The 19,900-nt window shown below is 32.1% G+C and overlaps 2 protein-coding genes across 2 annotated transcripts in view; both read right to left on the reverse strand.

The window, feature by feature from the left end:
• Window positions 1-14,543, reverse strand: part of LOC127733701 (MAM and LDL-receptor class A domain-containing protein 1-like) — a 35,680-nt gene extending 21,137 nt beyond the window's left edge. Inside the window, exons 1-3 of the mRNA XM_052243014.1 lie at window positions 14,310-14,543; window positions 11,989-12,067; window positions 3,769-4,158 (exon numbers count right to left, since the gene is read on the reverse strand). Coding sequence (XP_052098974.1) covers window positions 3,769-4,158; window positions 11,989-12,067; window positions 14,310-14,543 — 703 coding nt within the window. The remainder of the gene's footprint in view (window positions 1-3,768; window positions 4,159-11,988; window positions 12,068-14,309) is intronic.
• LOC127735579 (hepatitis A virus cellular receptor 1-like) lies at window positions 1,132-12,063 on the reverse strand. Its single transcript, XM_052245823.1, has 3 exons — window positions 11,989-12,063; window positions 7,179-7,418; window positions 1,132-4,158 (listed from the first exon to the last, which is right to left on the reverse strand). The coding sequence occupies exons 1-3, from the start codon at window positions 12,035-12,037 to the stop codon at window positions 3,503-3,505; spliced, it is 945 nt and encodes a 314-aa protein (XP_052101783.1). The 5' UTR covers window positions 12,038-12,063; the 3' UTR covers window positions 1,132-3,502.
• Window positions 14,544-19,900: the final 5,357 nt, after the last annotated feature.

Genomic DNA, 19,900 nt, shown 5'->3' on the forward strand with positions numbered 1-19,900 from the left:
CGTGTCAGTCACCAATAGGCCAAACATAACATTCTTGACCACCTGTAAAGGTAGAAGGGATGTTACAGAGATAATTTTTCAAATACCGCTTCCCACGGTCTTTCCTTTTTTTACTCAGATCCCCTTTTTAACGTTTTGACAAATACTTGTTGACAAAAATATAAGGCACACACTCCAAAAAAAAGCATTTACGGAAGATTTTGTGTTCTTGTCTATTTGTTGACAAAACAAAAAGTTGATCAAATTATGTGCTCTATGTTATATAAAAATGTCCTTGAAATTTATTATTTTTGCTATGAAACCAAAAAAAACAATCTTCATTATGACGTCACTTAAACTTCATCGTCAAATTGTGTCATTTATCTTCAGCTTAGATCTGTATTCGTAGTGATAAAGGTAACAACTAAGGGTAGGTATATTTATTTATGATCGGAGAATGTGGTATAATGGCGTGTGGACACATACAGTAGACCGTTGGTTTTCCCGTTTGAATGGTTTTACACTAGTAATTTTTTGGGGCCCTTTATAGCTTACTGTTCGGTGTGAGCCAAGGCTCCGTGTTGAAGACCGTACTGTGACCTATAATGGTTTACTTTTATAAATTTTGACTTCGATGGAGAGTTGTCTCATTGGCACTCATACCACATCTTCTTATATCTATGTTGAGAAAAATATTGAACACTATCTCGTCCAAAAAATTCATTTATATAGGACTTGTTTGGGTGTTCATCTGCCGACTGGCCAACCAATAGTTTGTGTGATGCATGTACTCTATGTTAATTTAGAAGAAAAATATCTCCGAAATTTGCCTTTTTGCTTAAACCAAATTTGACGAAGTTTCATTATGACACTAATAATTAGTGATAATGCTAGATAAAACTGCTGAACTAGATGTTTAAAACCTTTTAATATAGGCATGGGAAACGCCTTCGAATATTGCAGTTTTGGTAACTATGGAATCTGGTATCTTAAGGGGACAGAATGTCCCTTCACACAATAAGATCTTTTAGATTGTCTTATCATCCAATAAAAAATTAGAATAGCATAGTTATGATATCATCTTGAAAGTGTATTTTATAGCTGTACATTAATGTATGTCAATAAATGTTTAAATATAATCAAGACACAATATTGAACGAAATACTTTATTAGTAACAAAGCAAAAATAATGAATTGACAGGTCTTCAAATATAACACGTATAATCATCTTTATTTCAGCGAAAACAACGATGATTTATGAAATAATGCAGTATATTCAAGTATTCTCCAATTAAAAACCAAGTAAAGAAAAAACTCACAACTGTATATCTAGTAATATTTTTTAAATGCTTAAATAAAGGCAACAGTAGTATACCGCTGTTCGAAACTCATAAATTGATAGAGATAAAAACAAATCCGGGTTACAAACTAAAACTGAGGGAAACGCATCAAATATAAGAGGAGAACAACGACACAACAAAAACACAACATTAAAATGTAACACACACAGAAACGAACTATAATATAACAATGGCCATTTTCCTGACTTAGTACAAAAATGTTTTTTCTTATTTCGATCAAAACATATTTTATATGAACATATACTATGATACGTTCCTAACGGTTTTGAGATGTAACTTCGCGAAGAAAAGTCGGAGCTTTAACATTAAAAGCATACTTTTTATAAACAACTAAGAGATCAAAACGGGTATACAACTCACCAAAATCGTATATGGTCATGAAAAGTTCATGAACCTTTGTTTCTGTAATAAAACAAAAATCAGAAGACTATTGAAAGAGCTAATGAAACGTTTAGAGATCTAATTTCTTACCAGGTCCGTTTCGAAAAAAGTATTATTTTTAAATTTCATCATTTTCAGTGTATTATTTTTAAGCTCTTTAACTAGTTAAAAAGAGACTAAGAAGTTAACGTCCCGTTAATCGTATAGACATCATTTGTCTCTCTTTAATTATAAAATTTGTTGGTGCTTATTATGTTTGATTTGTTGTTTTGCAGTTACCTATTCAGGTATATGCAAATAAACAACATTCACTATTTGACTAAATTTATCCCAACCAGAACAGGCAAAACACTTTTGTTGAAATCTTCCGAATTTACATATTTTTAAATTACGAAATCTTAACAAAATAGAGGATGGCATTAAAGACAATACACAAATATAGGAGTTACAGCAATAAAAATACAAAACAAAACAAAATGTGCTATGAACTAACTTCAAATGTTAGAACTCATAAATCAACAAAGCAGTTTATCAATAAATATATGTACATCATGACTAAAATAACTTTTATGTACCACTTTGTTACAAAATACAAAATGCTGACATTTTATCACTATAAATCACTTTATCACTGGTTATAAATTAAATACATATGTTAGATATTTACTACAGATATCTGGGTATCAATCAAACTCATTAAAGATGTTAACTCTGATTTAAACATTTGAATGAACACAAATGATCAGAGGAATAGTATAAAGGTTTTGCAAGCGTTGTTGTCATGTAGAGCTTTATCTGCAAACCCTTCCGGAGCACCAGATATCTTTCCGGTTTTTGATGGGGTTCGTGTTGCTCAGTCTGTTGTTTTCTATGTTGTGTTTCGTGTATGGTTGTTTGTCGTATGATCATTTTTCGTTTTTTTGCTCTTGACTTATTCAATATCCTTGGGTATCTTTCGCCTCTCTTGTAATTGAGGTCAGTTTTTTTCGATTTTTGCTAAAAGTGCTTTGTACTCATCTTTAGTCTCAATTACAAAATAATATTCTATAAAAATCAGATGAAGGATACACGTCAATTGTATAACAACTTATCACAAGTGCATCCCTTTTGTTTAAACCAGCAGTAGATATGATTAATTCAACAATTGATAGACGATCTTCTGATGAATCGACTTACTTAAAAGACTGAAACACGAAGACTTCGACAACCACTGACCAGACAGTTGTTGCTGGGGTTCAACGCAATATGTTAAAAATAAGTTTTAGATCAGATTAATAAATCCGAAGCTATCAAATGCATAAATGGGTTGTGCTTACTGTTGGGTCGTTAATGGTCTTGTTAAACATTTATCACATTCGGTTTCAGAGCTCGGTTTATTGTTTACCTTACAATAAAGATTGTATTTGTTAATCAACCAATCCATGTAAAGTAAATTGTGTTTTTCGATTTTTTGTGGATTAAAGTCTCATTTGTATTAGAACTAAATCTCAAAATGTTTATGCTTTCTCAACTCTGTCTGGTCAGTTTAGTAGAATACAATCAGCAAAAGTCAGGCTATTTTATTAGTTTCGTGGTGTTTTGGATTTTAATATTCTAATTAACTGGCGATTTTTGCGAAATGGAAAATTGCAATAGCATTTCGTTTACCATTTATATAAACATTACGTATCAAATACTATAACACGTCATCTTTGAATGTATTATACACTGTCTGCTTATTATGCTTACGTTGTTGCCTAAAAAATGGACGGATTTCAAGACACTGTATTTGATCTTTTTACTCACTGCTTACATAATGGATCAGTTGATGTCCATGGAGTTTGATTGTCTGTATGAATAACGCTATTTTCTATAACGTATTTTGTGTCGCCATTTATGTTAGTTTCTGTCTTTGTATATTTGCTTTCCATTTGAATTTCATTCTTATTAAATTTATCTCCTTGACCTATCGTGCTAATTTTCTTCTTCATTATAAAAAGTATAGCCACCACAAGTCCTACACCTAACAAAGCTACAGTTATACCGATACCTGCCTGTGCCCCCTTACTTATGTATTCAGAGTTGTTAGCGTCAGATTTTGTCGCTTTATTCTTTTTGGTGGTCAATCTCTTATTTGTCACTTGTATTATATATGGTGTAGTACTCTGGTCTGTGGTTTTACTATCGTGTTTATTCAAAGTAGTTTTCTTTTTATCTGTTGTAGGTTTCTTCTTCGTCACGTGCTTACTTGGCGTTGAATAGGATGTAGATGGCGTGTTTATCTCGGTATGGGTCGAAGTTGTTGAAAAATGCGTTTGCTGTACAGTTGTCTGCTTGGATGCTTTCTTTATTTCGGTTTGACCAGTATTAGAAGTTTCTAAATTTGATGTAATGATGGTGGTAGCGGTTGTGGACATTGGTACAACTGCATAAGTGCTTACAGAACTTGATGTAGGTACTGAAATAAGATAACATTATATATATTTTTAGTTTAATATTCTTCGTTTAATAACAAGAGATTAGCTGCAAAGTATTTTAACAAATCAAATTTCAGACGGCAATATCCAAAGGGACAATTACAAATTAATAACGATCAACATTGAAGAAATAATAGACAACATGAAACTTTTTTTCTTTTTTAATAATCCACATACAAAAACATTGGGCTTTCAAAGTTTAACCATGATAAGATTGAAATTTGCTTTTGTTTTTACGAGACTGAACTCCATAACAAATAAAATATTGCAGTCCACCTGTCTTAGGGATACTGTTGCTTATTGATAAGTGTTGTGATAAAATCAAGTCTATTGAATTTTGCGACTAACATTTTATGCAGACGGATCACATGTACTAAAATAAATTATAAGCTTATAACATATAATAACATAGTATCTTTGAACTCAAGGTCTGTTTATTTTTGTGTCTGGTCGACTTCTTTTTCACACATATGAGGCAGACATCATGCAAGATCATCTCAATGCAAAAAATAAAAAAAAACATCTTGCCAAGTTCTTCAATGGCAATTTCAGATATAATGATGATGGCATGTGACTCAATTACCCTCACTTCAGTTTGTCCTAGCATCTCATCTAACCATAAGGGCTGTTTCATATGTAAATCTTTTTTCATTATTTTGACGACTTTGAACAAGAATCAAAGACAAACGTGACGAGTTCATACTTTCCTTTGTAAACATCTCCTTTCGTATCCGTAACCATATTATAGTTTGTTATTTTATTTTTTAAACTGATAGGTATGCGAGTGCATATTACCTTATACTTCGAGTTATTTTATTCTCCGTTGTTCAATTTTGAAATTATTAAGAAAAAAAGGTTCCATTTTTTCAGGCAAAGGTTTACCTTAGTTTTATTTAGTTATTATTCTTAGGCCCCAATGATCATATATAGTTCCTCATGTATATTTCAGTATCTTTCAGATCACTTGGTTTTTAGCGTTCCTGTTAAGGTTATTCTAGAAAACCGCTTCGGAAGCACCACAGTTATAAATGGTTATTTACATTTTCACATTATACATCCTTATTAACAGAGTTGTTCTCCTGACTCAAAAACTGCTTCAACTGGCTTGTGAGAAAACATGACTGAAATCGACACTACAAATTGTATGGCCACTTGTCACGATCCATAACTGGTTGCTTGATACGATATTTCAGTATCCGAACTCAGTAGGAACATTTTTACACAGATTTATATATCAAGTCTGCAGTAGAGTCGTAGAGTCGTCTGATCTTATCATTTACCGATGTTGTCTAATTAACGATAATGAGTGTTGTTTCGCATGATGGGTGATGCATACATAGCAGGAAACATTTCCTGTGTTCACGAACCTGGTCTCGCTCCATCGTGCTTCCCTCAAGTTTTGCTTTTAATTTCAATTTTGAAATGCATTATTCTAATATGACGTGCTTCTTTCGCTTTGTAAACAACACCGTGATAAAATTCTCGCTATATCTATACTTAGCGCAGACTCAGAGATATACATAATAATGGGTGTTACAATATACCTCCCTCGTAAATCCACATGTATTGGAACCTATTAGCAAACGCTATGCCGATTTTATTATTTTAAAAATTGCAATTGAAAAAAGACTACAGAACTTTTATTCTTATTCGGATGCATAACAAAAAGAATAAATGCACAAGAGCTCTGAGTAATCTACAAAATCAAAATAAAATAAAATTCTGCGAAAGTCCATTAATGCTTTTGGCGTATTTTTAAAAGTCATTTCAAAACATGACGTGTTACAAATGAAAACGCTAAAGCTGAAGGTTTTTCCGTTACGTGAAGCATCGAAATTCGTATAATATTACATTAACATGGATTTTTGAGGTAGGTGTTGTTTTATTTTCTATTTTATTGCATTATTCGCATATTTACTGATTTCAGCAAGTCAACACGGCTGCTCCTTAGTTACGAAATGTCAACTTTGGATTTGACGGTAGCTTACGAGAAAAAACAAGTAATTTAAAAATGGCAAATGTTGGGTTTGAGAATTAAAAGAATTAAGCACATTTTTCTAGCGGTTGTTTACGAAATAATTCATGCCAGCTACAGATTTATTAGAATGTTTTAGCTTTATCTAACAGGGAGTAAAAAAGAACAGCCACACATACGGCACACCCACCCTCGCTTCAGTTTTTTAATGACTGTATTTGTCCTATTAGAATCGAAATAATTCATGAAAGCCATAGATTTGTTGTAAATTTACACATGGCCTGGGCCGTGGTATTCGTTAACTTTATCCCTCGCTAACGCTCAGTATGAAGTTCGAATATCACGGCCCAGGCCATGAATAAATTTCCAACAAATCTATGGCTTTTATGAATTATTTCTTAATTAGATTTACGAGATTAGAGCATCAATAAACCAAAGGTGTCCTTTATGTGTTCGACTGATGAGGTTCAATTGCGATTGCAGTATGTTCTCAATCTTGTTACTGTAAATATCCGAAAGGTTTAGTCTTTTTGCAATATTAACTGACCAAAATGTCTTTTAATTGCAGTTTAAAATAATTTCTTCAAACTCGTCATCAAGTAAAAAATGTTAGCAATTTTCTAGTGAAAAGTTGTTAGTTAGAAGCAAATAAATGAAATATATACAAAAATGTATACAATTCCAGCAATTGTCTTTTGTTTTAATGAGTAAGTTGGAAGGATTAAACACTAAGTTATGAAGAACACTAGTGTACTTAAAGAAGTATGACATGGATATGAAAACCTTTGCAATTTTGGCCAATTAGTATTGTGAAGGTACTTAGACTTTCTGGTGAGCATAGCTATATGTTTCAAATAAGTCTATCGTGCTAATTATTCTTCGTTAAAAAGGGCAGCTTCCGCGACCCCCGATGATAGTTAATGATTTTGATGTCACATGTTTAATTTCTGCTGTAGAACTTTAATCTGTAGTTTTACCTGTCATGATTATAGAAACACATTTTAATATCTTTAGTCAGGTACTTACTAAACGTTGATTGTAAGGTAGATGGTGAAAATGAATGTTCGGTGGATGAAGGTTTGTTCTTGGTAAATTTCAAATCTGTTGAGATATGTTTCTGATGTACAGTTGTCAGTAACGGCATCTGTTTGGTTGATCTTTCTTTTCCTAGCTTTGTTGTAGTAGTTATTAATCCTGCATCCTTAGTTGAAGGTGAAGTAAGGTTTGTAATAAAGGCAGTATTGGTGACAGAACTTGATGTAGTTACTGAAGTAAATTGGTGGAATGCATTTTTAATTTAATATGTGTATACTATATAATACTTATCGAACCAACTATGATATTTACTAACAAATATATTCTAGAGAATGAAACACTATTAAGACAAATAACTAAACAATGAAAAATGTTGTGATCATTTTAAGAAGCATACGAACAGAAAGTTCTTGAAAAAACTTATACTCAATGTGTAACTAAACTTAAGTTTCCAAGAAGCTGATCATTTTGATATTTCTAATTTCTTTCCAAATGCTTTCCTCAAAAACAAAATAGCCGATTAACGATTTCGGCCACGTTGATTTATCTGTAAATTTTGCCATGTTGATCAGTTAAGCTTTTTTAATTTCTGTCCGCAAAAGTATCCGCAAAAATCACAGAAAGAGTAAAAAATTCTAATTAAAGGACAATAACTCGTAGAAGAAGTAAACTCTTTATTTAGATCTTGTCTTGCTGATTATTTTGTTTTGGTTATTACATTCTCACTCCATTGTCTATAGTTCAGAAATAAACCACTACAAAAACGGTAAAAATTGCCATTCAAGAGCAGTGAATCCTATAGCAATTCGACTGACAATTTCGATTATATTCACTAATCATGCTACTCTCTATCCACTATACTTTCGAGAAACGAAATAATAGATATGGCCATTCAAAAGAAATTATTCCAAAAGGAAGTTGACTGATAGTTTCCGCTTTTGACACTTAATGTAGATTCTGTCCTGTTGATTCTTTTTAGTTTTTTACTTTTTAATTAAATATACTTCAGTGTTCGCAAAAAAAAACATGTAACAAGGCAAATGCACTATTCAAATGCAACCGCTCCTTGTAAAGAAATTTCGGCTATATTGGTTTATTTGTAGATGTTGTTCTACCGATCAGTTCTGCTAAATACAGTTTCTGTCTATAAACTATATTTTTCTTATACACACAAAAAGGTAAAAGCGTCTTTCAAGGGCAATAACTCTTATAAATAGTCAACTAACCATTTCGTATTTGTTTACTTATTGTAGATCTTGTCCTGAGAATCATTTTTAGTATTAAAAGTTTCTCTCTATCTATTGAAAGTTTTGGTCAAAATAAACATAAGGAAGATCTTCACATTCTGAACATTGCTATCCTTGTCAGATGTATATGCTGCGAGTACATTCCAATCGTACTTTCTTGTTAATGACCTGTTGATACTAATTGTAATGCTTTTTTGTTATTTAATGTTATTCATGGTTATATCTGGTTTTTATACCAGCTTTGATAAGTGTTTGGTATTACTATAAATTTTCACTTCTTCGTACTATGAACATCAAAATTATTTATTTTGTAAAAATATTTCCTTTCTCTATTTGAACTGTACACGTATACCTAACAACAAAATTATTTTTATTTACCTGTGTTTGAAGTAATTGCAAATGGCTGATATTTTTGTTCAAGTATATTGTTTTTCTTAAATTGTTTAACATTTCACAGCGGTATAACATGTTACTTTAATTATTCTTCCCTTGATTTATTTATTTTGTATTTGCATTGTATCATAGATCAAATTTATTTGTTCAGTGTATGTTCACTGGTGTTAATATGTCTTTTGATTTAGTTAAGCCATTTCAATTGATATTTTATAGTGTGTTTTTCTATGTTGTGATGTTACACTATTTTTTCAGATAAGGGTGAAGGTTTGGTACCATTAAAACGTTTAAACCCGCTGCAATTGTTTGCAACTGTCCTAAGTCAGGAATCTGATGTTCAGTAGTTGTCGTTTGTTGATGTGGTTCATAAGTGTTTCTCGTTTCTCGTTTTTATATAGATTAGACCGTTGGTTTTCCTGTTTGAATGGTTTTACACTAGTAATTTTTGGGGCCCTTTATAGCTTGCTGTTCGGTGTGAGCCAAGGCTCCGTGTTGAAGGCCGTACTTTGACCTATAATGGTTTACTCTTATAAATTTTGACTTGGATGGAGAGTTATTTCATTGGCACTCATACCACATCTTCTTATAATTATTTAAGATATAAAGATTAACATATCAATGTTTTTCTATTTACAAAGATGTTGTAGAAGAGGGACGAAAGATACCAGAGGGACAGTCAAACTCATAAATCGAAAACAAACTGACAACGCCATGGCCAAAAATATGAAGACAGACAAATAATAGTACAGATGACAAAACATAGAAAACTAAAGACTAAGCAACACGAACCCCACCAAAAACTGGGGGTGATCTCAGGTGCTCCGGAAGGGTAAGCAGATCCTGCTCCACATGTGGCACCCGTCGTGTTGCTTATGTTATTACAAATCCGGTAAATAGTCTAATTCGGTAGGTCACATTCGTGAAAGGGGAAGAGTATTGTAGTTACGACATAAGGAACATATCCAATATCATCTGTGAAACGGTTATTCCATAACGGTCAACCAACTCGTGATGGCGTCCGTAAAATTTACGAAGGGATGATTTCAACTTCACCATTTGGAACTCTTGGTTTAATAGCTTCCTTGTGAGCAGCAATCCTCTATCATGGAAATCATGATAGGAAATACAAGCCCGGAAATATCGTATCAATTGGGAGATATATACTCCGTATGCAGTATTATAGAAATTGAGGTGAACAGAGGTCTAAATCAAAAACTGTGCTATGATCGTATTTCAATATTCATAACTTTTACATTTAAAAGAAAATCAAGACGAATGAAGTATCATATTAAAGAAGAGACAGCCATAAATCGTTCTGAGCATGCTGATAAAATCGTAATTACAAGCATGTTTCTAAATGTTCATTTTTGGTAGAAATTGAAGAAGAAGAAGAAGAAGAAGAAGAAAGAAACACTTTTCCTATTCTAAATTTAGCGCTATCAGCTTAAGAGATATTAAGTTTATAAATAATAATGTTTCAAAATTGTGTCTCAGATATTTTAACTAAGGTCCAGTTGAAAAATAAATCAATTTTGAAAAATACGGTCTTGCAAGGTCATTTAAACGAATATATACCCAGTCATTATCACGGAATAGGACATTTAGAAATCTCAGACACGTCATACTTTTTGAGCTTTTGTCATGTCATTATTTTTGCAAAATAAAACTATTTCGCTGTTGATAATGCTTATTTTGAAAATTAGAAATTTCGAAAATAATATGATTATTGTATGATTAAGCAATGGTTCGTCTTTCTCTAAGTACCTTTTCTGTCTTTAAATTGAAACATTTGATAAAGATTCAGCATTTCAAACAAAAACTGTGACATAAATAATCAAATTTCAACACCTTGGCGAAATTTCGCCTGCCGATGTGTACTGTGGAATACAGTCATAAAGTGTGAATATGCTGCAAAAGGATGAAAAATCCAATTACTCGCGCCGAAAATTATAGTATAGCATGGTCCACTACACATGACGACAAACAATCATATCAAGAATGAAGCCTTTCGCGATAAGAGTCTCAGAGGAAATATATTTACAAGGTTTCATTCTGTTACAATAGTTAAAAATGGTCACTGTCCCATAACTCCCACAAGAATCGTGGAGACAAATTGAATTTCTAAACCACCTCCCCCACCACCCACCTCCCTCAAAAGCTGTCCACCCCCTCATATACGGTCAACTACACATGCCGACAAACAATCTTACCAAACATAAAACCTTTCGGCACATTTTGTTTCTATGTTCAGACCTTTACTTGAGAAATAATTAAACACTAGACAATGCACTCCAGTGTGACATTTCATGACAAAAACAATTATTTGCATGATATTAGTATAAGATGTTACATTAGTATAATCAGACTTCATGATTCATTTTGTATAATAATAGATCATGACCTTAATTTCAACGATATTCTTTGTTAAAATGGTCAATTCACGTGTTAGGGTCCATTGCCCTCTTAACATCGATGTCAACGTTATATGTGCCTTGCCTAATAATCGGATCAACATTTTGTTTGCTGAGTTATGTTATTTTCTCAAATACATCTTAAGCGAAATTTCATTTTTACGAAGATAGTATATGTATATTTAGTAATAAAGTACAATTCAACGATCACTACACTCCGACTTTCAAAACAAAAATGCCCTCTGTCACGTCCCCGTTGTACTTCTACTAACTAATGAAATTTGAAGCTGAAAATGGTTGTGTGTCTACAAAGAAGTAATAATAGTTTTCAATTAAAAGAGATTGTTTACGATCATAGGAAATTGTTGCTAAAACTTTGGTTTTGATAGTTTAAAAAGAAGTTGAGCAACATTATTTTAATTCTTGGTTTCTGAACTATCGGTGATAAGATTTTGCCCTGGGTTAAATTTAACCAGCGGTTATATTCATCGAACGGTTATATTTAACCAAATATTGACTCGTGACAACCGGGTCCAGAAATGTAAGTCCGGATTTTGCTATATTTTTTGTCCTTTTTGGTTTATAAATACATTTTTTAATAAGTTTTTGATTTCAAATATTTGGCCTCAAGCATCACTCAAGAGACATTCATTGTCGAAATGCGAATCTGATGCAGAAAAATTGGTAACGTTAATGAATTCTTTGCACATATATACTCTCTTTTTTGTTCCTACAGTTTGTTCCACTTACCTTCTGATTTTCCATAAATGTGGATGTCATCAATTCCAACATAAGACATTGATGTCTTCTTGTTTGCAGAAAATAAAATCTGTAAAAAAGAAAAATAATTTTGAAATACTTTTTGGTAGTGATATACCATTGGAAATATTTTAAAATATTTGTATGGTATGAAAATCTATTTGCAGTAAAAGCAACTTATGTTTTGTAATAATCATTATATATAAGTTGACAGTGGTTATTTTGTACACTTTTTGTTTGTTTGTTTGTTTGATTTTCCGTTTTCTTTAAGAAAAATTGTTAAATGTATGATTGATTTTATACCTGTAAAATATTTTGTAAAATATGAATATGTCAATGTATTTGATGCTCGTTCAACCATAAACAGAAAAAAAAAGTTTTAGCTGGACGTCATCGAAATACAATTGTTTAAATGTCAGTGAGGTCATATCCTATACGGGTTTTTTTTAAAGTCTTATAGTTAGGGATATCTTTTAGTTCGTTTTCATTATTGAACTATGATATTGTGCTTAACATTAAAAAAAGGATTCAATTGAGTTAATATAGTTAATATTTTGTTAACAACCAGATGAAAAATGGCGTGAAATGGATAGTATTCGTTTTTGCCTGCTTGGGTATTGTCCGTAACAGTAAAAGAGGGACGAAAGATACCAGAGGGGCAGTCCAACTCGTAGATCGAAAACAAACTGACAACGCCATGGCCAAAAATAAAAAGACAAACAGACAAATTATAGTACAGATGACACAACATAGAAAACTAAAGACTAAGCAACACGAACCCCACCAAAAACTGGGGGTGATCTCAGGTGCTCCGGAAGGGTAAGCAGATCCTGCTCCACTTGTGGCACCCATCGTGTTGCTTATGTTATTACAAATCCGGTAAATAGTCTAGTTCGGTAGGTCACATTCGTGAAATAAGCCCAGATATGCAGCTGAACATTAATTTTTAATTTTGACACTGTCTTTAAAATCATAATCATAAATATCAAAGAAAAATAGGTGTGCTGTGAATCGTTGACTGTAGTTATCTTTGTTGAATTTAAGTGAGTACGGTGCTATAGTTTAAAGGGGCATTAGCAACGAGATATAAACAAAATAAAAATATGATTTTGTTTTTGTTCAATCATTAACGAAAAGTGAAATAGTGAAATAACAATTCGCTTTTAGCCGCCAGTTTGGTTCAATTTAGATAAAATAAGCTAAGAAACATCGCTGATGAATTATTCACTTGCAAGTGAATAATTCGACCTCATTGAATTCGTATCATGTGAACTTCAATTTTACCTCATAGCTAGAGATCAGTTACGCACGAACTAGGCGTGTTCAACTAATAAAAGGAAAAGAATGTCAACATTGTAAGTGAAACAATGGTAAACCATTTGGTTGACTGATGCGATCCACAAAAACTCATGCTTATACAAGTAAAAACGATGATTAACATATTTTTTAACCTATAATATGAAATCAAACAGACCTAGAAAAATCCAATTCCACGTGTTCGCTTTCTATTTATATCTCTATTTATGTTTATATTGGGTTATATGACCGTTGGCAGTCTTCGGAGGTCACCTTGATGGTTAATTAGATGGCGTCTAGACTAAAATACACATGAAATGTTGATACACATTATCGAATCCCTGCATTGTCAATTGTTTATTTTAGACTTTTTGTAATTTGGATATACGTTTTAGTTTGATATAAATCAAATATGAGAATTTGAGTCAAATCGGTGAACATGAATTTGACAGCTAATGAATCTTTAAACGATGAAATTACTTGTTTCGTAATAAGAAAAACTGTGCTAATAATGAGATATTTGGTGTCCATTGTATTACTACGTTATAATTTTCTCCGTAGTAGTTTATATACTACCATCCGTATGATTCCACTTTTAAATTCAGTATTAGTCATTTTAGCAAGTTATATCTTCATTAGCTATCGCATAACGTCTCAAAGAAATATTTCCATCGATGAACACCATTTGAAAAGTGACCAGTGAAATATAACAAGGTGAAAAAGTTCGGATGAATGATGGCAAGATAATAAACTAATTAACCGGAAACCATTTGTTTCAGACAGATGGAATGACGGACGTACGAAACGATTACCATATGCTCATATGATAGTCATATAAAAGTCTTGTAGCATTGATCTAACTACACATAAAATAACACAGTAAACCGTCCGTTGTGAATACATTGTCTTTTTTACGAACCTAAGGTATTGACGAATACAAAATTAAGGTTAAAGTAGAAAATTTTAGTATCATAAATATCCGTTTTTGTAAACGAAATTTTAGACACTGTACTTGCCTTATACTTGTCGTAGCAGTTGATAACCAATGCTTGTGTACTCCATTTACCAGCATTTATTTTTCCCTTGTTGCTCCAGATTGTCTCAACATGTCCCCAAGAAGTTTCTATTTCAACTTTGATACCTGAAGTTGATCCTGGCATACTGTACCAGAATTCTACACAAACTGAAGTGAGATTTATTTCTGGAGTTTTGAGTATTCCTTCACCATGTGGTACACGATATGTTGACATATTCAATGTAAGATAATACCCTAAAAAACATCAAAGTAGATGTGAAATAGGATATTGTTATCTGCTAAATATCTTACTGTAATTCAATTTTGTATGCTGTGTATTCGAAACTGAACAAACATATTAATAATACCTTTCCCCAGTGTTTTAATTACTATGAGCGTCTACGACAAAAGCTAGTATAATAGAAAAATAAATGTTTTATTTCTATATTAACGAAAATGGTCCATGCTTCTTGTATGACGAAGCACTTTAGAACAAAGGTTTAGAACGCAAATTAAATAAACGGTTGTTAGCTTCAAAACACTCACGAAAAAACAGGTAAATGTAACTTTTTCCGAATGAAATGCAGCCTTAAAATACCCCATGCGTTTAAATAAAAATGAATAACATGGCTAAATTATATGGACAATTTTTAAATGAAACTGTTGTAAAAACGATTTTCTGGTTTATAAATTCAAAACTTATTAAGAAACTAAGCTTCCAACTAACTCATGAAAATATTCGAAAATGATTTATCCTCTGACTTCTTTTAGTCTCAGGTATTAACTGAATTTCAATTTTGAAAAGTCTTCCAACAACAAGTTGTTTTTATTTTGCATACTTTTCATTTGGTGAAAAATACACGTAGGTGAGGAAGTAGTAAGGTACCTGATGATGTATTATTCCTTTCCGGAAGTTTCAAAAGCCAATTGCCATCTTTTCCTTGCTTTCTCTGCCAATGCACAGGAGAGTCAATCAGGGTATAACTGCAAAAATCACTTGTAAAGTCGCATGATAATGCATTTAATAGATCTACATGTTCTGAGTGACAGGATGATGTTTCTTTGAATGACATTGCTGGTAAAGTGGGCGTTGTCGGCCTAGTTGTAGTAGTTGTCGTCGTTGTTGTTGTTTGGACATATCCGTCACCTAAATGTAAATTATCTTTGTTTTCTATGTATGTATAATTGCCATTTGCACCAGTTTCTTTTGAGAAGTCACCTTGATATTTTAGAAACTAATTCATATTATATATGCATTAAAGGAATTAAAAGAGTTCTGGTGTAACAATATTCTCACAGTAAACCATTGACAGAAATAATCAAATGACAACTAGAATACGCAAACGTTTTCGAATAACGTGTAATCGCACTTTAGACATATATCGAAGTTCAATATGATGAAGTCTAAAATTACCAAAATGGCAACAGTTGCAATCCATTTGTTTTTGATTTTGTTTCATTTGCAATCAGATTCTAAATCTAACGTAAAAATTATTTAAGACTAATTGAAAGTTGTGCGTTTTTTAAGTTATCAAATGGGAATGTCCCTGCGCAATATCCCTTTTTTAAATGCACAAATGATGACCACAATAGCATAGATACATATACAACTTTCTTTATACTTCACGGTGTACAACGTAAATATTTCCCAGTTTCAACAAAAAAAGAAATTAGTCATTCGAAAATTCTAATTTGTTTAGTTTTTACGATACATTTGAAAATGTCATTTGAAGTTTATATAAAGACACATATCACCTGAAGTAGTTGCAATTATTGCAACTTATTTGATGACAAGAGATTAAAGGGGTTTATGCTGTTATAAAAAAATCATTTAATTAAGCATGTAAAGCATCAACACATTCAACCCAAACTTAAGAACAAGTGCCTTATTTTCTCAGAGAATCGGTGATCTTTGATAGTATTGAACTTCCATTTGTATTTTAAAATGCAAAGTAAAATTTAAAATGTGCATGTTTGAACCATGCAAAATCATTCGGCAAATCGGTTAAAACATTTCCACAATTTTACAATACCATGGAAAATATTAAGAATGATGGTTCAATAAATATTAATTGAAAAAAAACACAACTTTGGTACAAATATAAAAACCAAGTTAAGGAAATCTATTTTGATCCCAAAAATCCGCTTCATACAAAACAAGTTTTCGATTTTTTAGAGGCGTAGTACCCGTGGCTTAATTACATGTACAATGAAAAAAATAAATATAATTAATCTTAATTTTATAGAAAATACAGTTACTCCCATGTGAAATAATTCTAATGAAAGCTGACTGAAGGCCTGACAAACTGTCATTAATGTCCAATCAACTTTTCTATTGTACAATCACTTTGTCTTACGAGCGGCGATAAATAAGCAGTGTGAATAATATTATAATAAAAGAGTTCGCGTAAGGCATTCGGCGACGAGCAAATCCTATACCGTAAAGTAAACTACAAAAGGTTCTGACAAAATGTGAAACTATGCAATAGGGAAACACAAAGGCCTTTTTTATACTATAACAATGAACGAAAAACGAATATGGCAAACAAGAATCAGCGACAATCAATAGATTACAGGTTTCTGGGTTGAGACATGCACATAAAATATGATGCGGGCTTTAACGTATTTGTGAGCGCAACCCAAAACATGGGAAAGTGATGTAACAACACAACATATGAACATAAAATAAAAATTACTAGTATTTAGAAAGGACGTGACACAACATTAATTTTGACAAAGTGATTTATAACCACTGAGGTCAAATCTATCTTTATATACAGTCGAACCTGCTATAAAGATCACCTCTATTAAACAGAAAACTGTTTTGTCAGGACATCCAGTTTTAGTCCCACTGAAGTAATACCTACGATTAAGAAAATCATTTATAAGGTTAGGTTTCTCTGGCCCTGAGGGTGGCCTTCATATACATTAATATATACCCCTGGGGACCCTTGAAAATTTAGTCAAGATAAAATGGTTTAGGGGTGGTATTCTCAACAATTTCGAAGATATTAGAATATTATCAAATAACAGGGGTTAGGGAAACGTGGGAACTCATCTTTTATATAATTAAATTCATCATGATATGTCCAAGAAGAAAATATATGGTTTAGGGGTGCAGAACTCGAACATTTGCAAGATAAAAAAACATTATCAAATGACAGGGGATGGGGATGACTCTTTGGGACTCACTATAAACTTATTTGATATATCTTGTCATTTAGAAAAGTTTTCCATTCATTAGATTCTCCAAATACATGAATGTTTTTGTAATGCTTTTTGTAATGTGAAAATACATCTGAATTGCGGTTTCTGGGAATTTTCGTCGGCAACTTCAAGTCCGAGGAACCCGGAAGAAGGAGAATTGGGCAAAATGAGAATCCTCAAGTACAAACAAGAAGCTTTGATTATATAAATTTCTTGTATAGACTGATTTTTTTTCAATTAGCCTCCTTGTCATTTTATCTTTGGTAGATAACTCTTTCATTGACAAGCATACTACACTCTCTTTGTTTTCATTCTGATGTGAAATACATTTTTGGGAAATTGGCCTTATGAGTGAATTGAGAACAAAATAATCATTGATCGAAACAATATCATAGAAACCAGTTGCATTGTCGGAAAAAAACTTGCAAATTAAAACCTCCTTTTCCTTATACTATATAACTTAACTTGTAGATATAATTTACAAAGTCCTTTCTTTGCAATTAGATTTCATACAAATCCGTAGGATGAAACACGGAGGAGTTGCACATAATGTATTTTCAAGCTCAAAGTTTGAATAAGGAATTCATGTCATTTTAAAAATAACAATTCAAATAAATAGCTTAATCAACGCTATCCTATATCCTTTATTACCCAAAAGATATGTTTATCTAAAAATATTATAATGGGTACACTATAAGTACTAATGATTTTTAAAAGAGATATTTCAAAATTAATTTTTTTTTTAAATGTTAGCTCAAACATAGTGATCACAATTTCAAATAAGTAGGGAACAAAATATTCTATCATTACTTATATCTGAACTTTTGAAAATACTATTTTTTATATAACACATAGTACTTACAAATGCCCTCCGCTAAGTGAATATCATCAATGGTGACTACACAGCCTGGTTCTCCTGTATAGGAGCCTTCTATTACAATCTGTAATACATATTTATCATTTCTAAATAAAAACGTATAATCAAGTCGTAGAAAAATAAAATAATACAAGGGGAAAAACAGAATAGAGTGTATCGACAGGTTGTAGGTATTCATATGGGGCACCAATTGCGCCCCTTTAATAGCAGACTTGTTCTTTGACTGTTATGAATCACAGTTTATGACAAAACTCAGTAAAGACCCGTCTAAATTGCATTTAATTGATAAATTCAACAACACTTATCATTATCTTGATGATATTTTTTCGTTAAATAATCATGAATTTTCTAAATAAACTTCCAAAATTTACCCAAAAGAACTTTCTTTGAATAAATCAAATATAAATGGTAATAACTGTCCTTTCCTACATTTAGATATTTCAGTTTTACACGGAAAACTCTAAACTAAAATTTACGACAAAAGGGAAAATTTTTCTTTCCCTATTGTTAATTTTCCTTTTTTGGATGGTGATGTTCCTTTGGCACTATCTTACGGTGTTTATATAACACAACTCCTTCGCTATGCCCGTGTCTGTAGTGACGTTTTGGATTTCAATGAACGTAATCTATGTATTACTGGTAAATTATTTAGTCAGAGATTTCGTTACCACTAATTACTTAAAACCTTTACTAAATTCTTCCATAGATACAAAGATTTGGTTTGTAAGTTTGGCTGTACCAGTAGAAAAATGATTTTTACGGAGATGTTGTTTATCGAGGACCAAAATTTGGATACGAGCCGGATAAACTAATCGATCCTTTAAATAAACTTATTTTAAAAGGTTACCATTTTACATTGTAATTAGATCTTTAAATATTGTTTTTATTGGTATAAATATTGATTTTGTTATCAGTAAATTAAAACCAAACTAATATTATTGTTATATATACATATGCACATTCACGGTTATACAATCTGTCGATACCTGTATTTTTGGAATTGCACAAGGTCATATTTTTCTCTGACTGTTAATGACGTCTTTACACTACATTCATTGGATGTTGGATGTGTACTGATTGATACTTTAGTCTTAGATACATGCTTTTTTAATGGTTGTTATTGGCTTTGAACTAGCTGTCAGCAACCGCGAGTACTCTCAGATCTGTACTAAGTGTCTTTTTTGGTGTAGGGATGTATAAATACCCTGCCACGTCTGGTCTGTTTTTTTGTTACTTGTTTTTCTGCTTTGTATCGATCTGATGAGTTAAGCCCTTTTCAACAGATTTTTATAATTTGTTCATATGTTGTACTCTTACAGCACTGTCCCAGGTAAGGGGGAGGGTTTGTCGCCCGCTAACATGTTGAACCCCGCCACGTTCTGTATGTGTCTGTCCCAAGTCAGGAGCCTGTCCCAAGACAGGAGCCTGTTATTCAGTCGTTGTCGCTTGTTGCTGTATATCATATTTGTATTTCGTTCATTGTTTTTGTCTTGCCTTCGACGAAAGTC

Source organism: Mytilus californianus, unplaced genomic scaffold (genome assembly GCF_021869535.1).
Source record: "Mytilus californianus isolate M0D057914Y unplaced genomic scaffold, xbMytCali1.0.p SCAF_3, whole genome shotgun sequence".
NCBI classification, from domain to species: Eukaryota; Metazoa; Mollusca; class Bivalvia; order Mytilida; family Mytilidae; genus Mytilus; species Mytilus californianus.

Excerpts from the sequence above, each read along its gene's own strand:
- LOC127735579 (XM_052245823.1), bottom strand. The coding sequence starts at position 12,037 with ATGTCTTATGTTGGAATTGATGACATCCACATTTATGGAAAATCAGAA. Across the intron at positions 7,419-11,988 it reads CATTTATGGAAAATCAGAAG|TAACTACATCAAGTTCTGTC; the intron begins GTAAGTGGAACA and ends AATTTACTTCAG. Across the intron at positions 4,159-7,178 it reads TACCTTACAATCAACGTTTA|TACCTACATCAAGTTCTGTA; the intron begins GTAAGTACCTGA and ends ATCTTATTTCAG.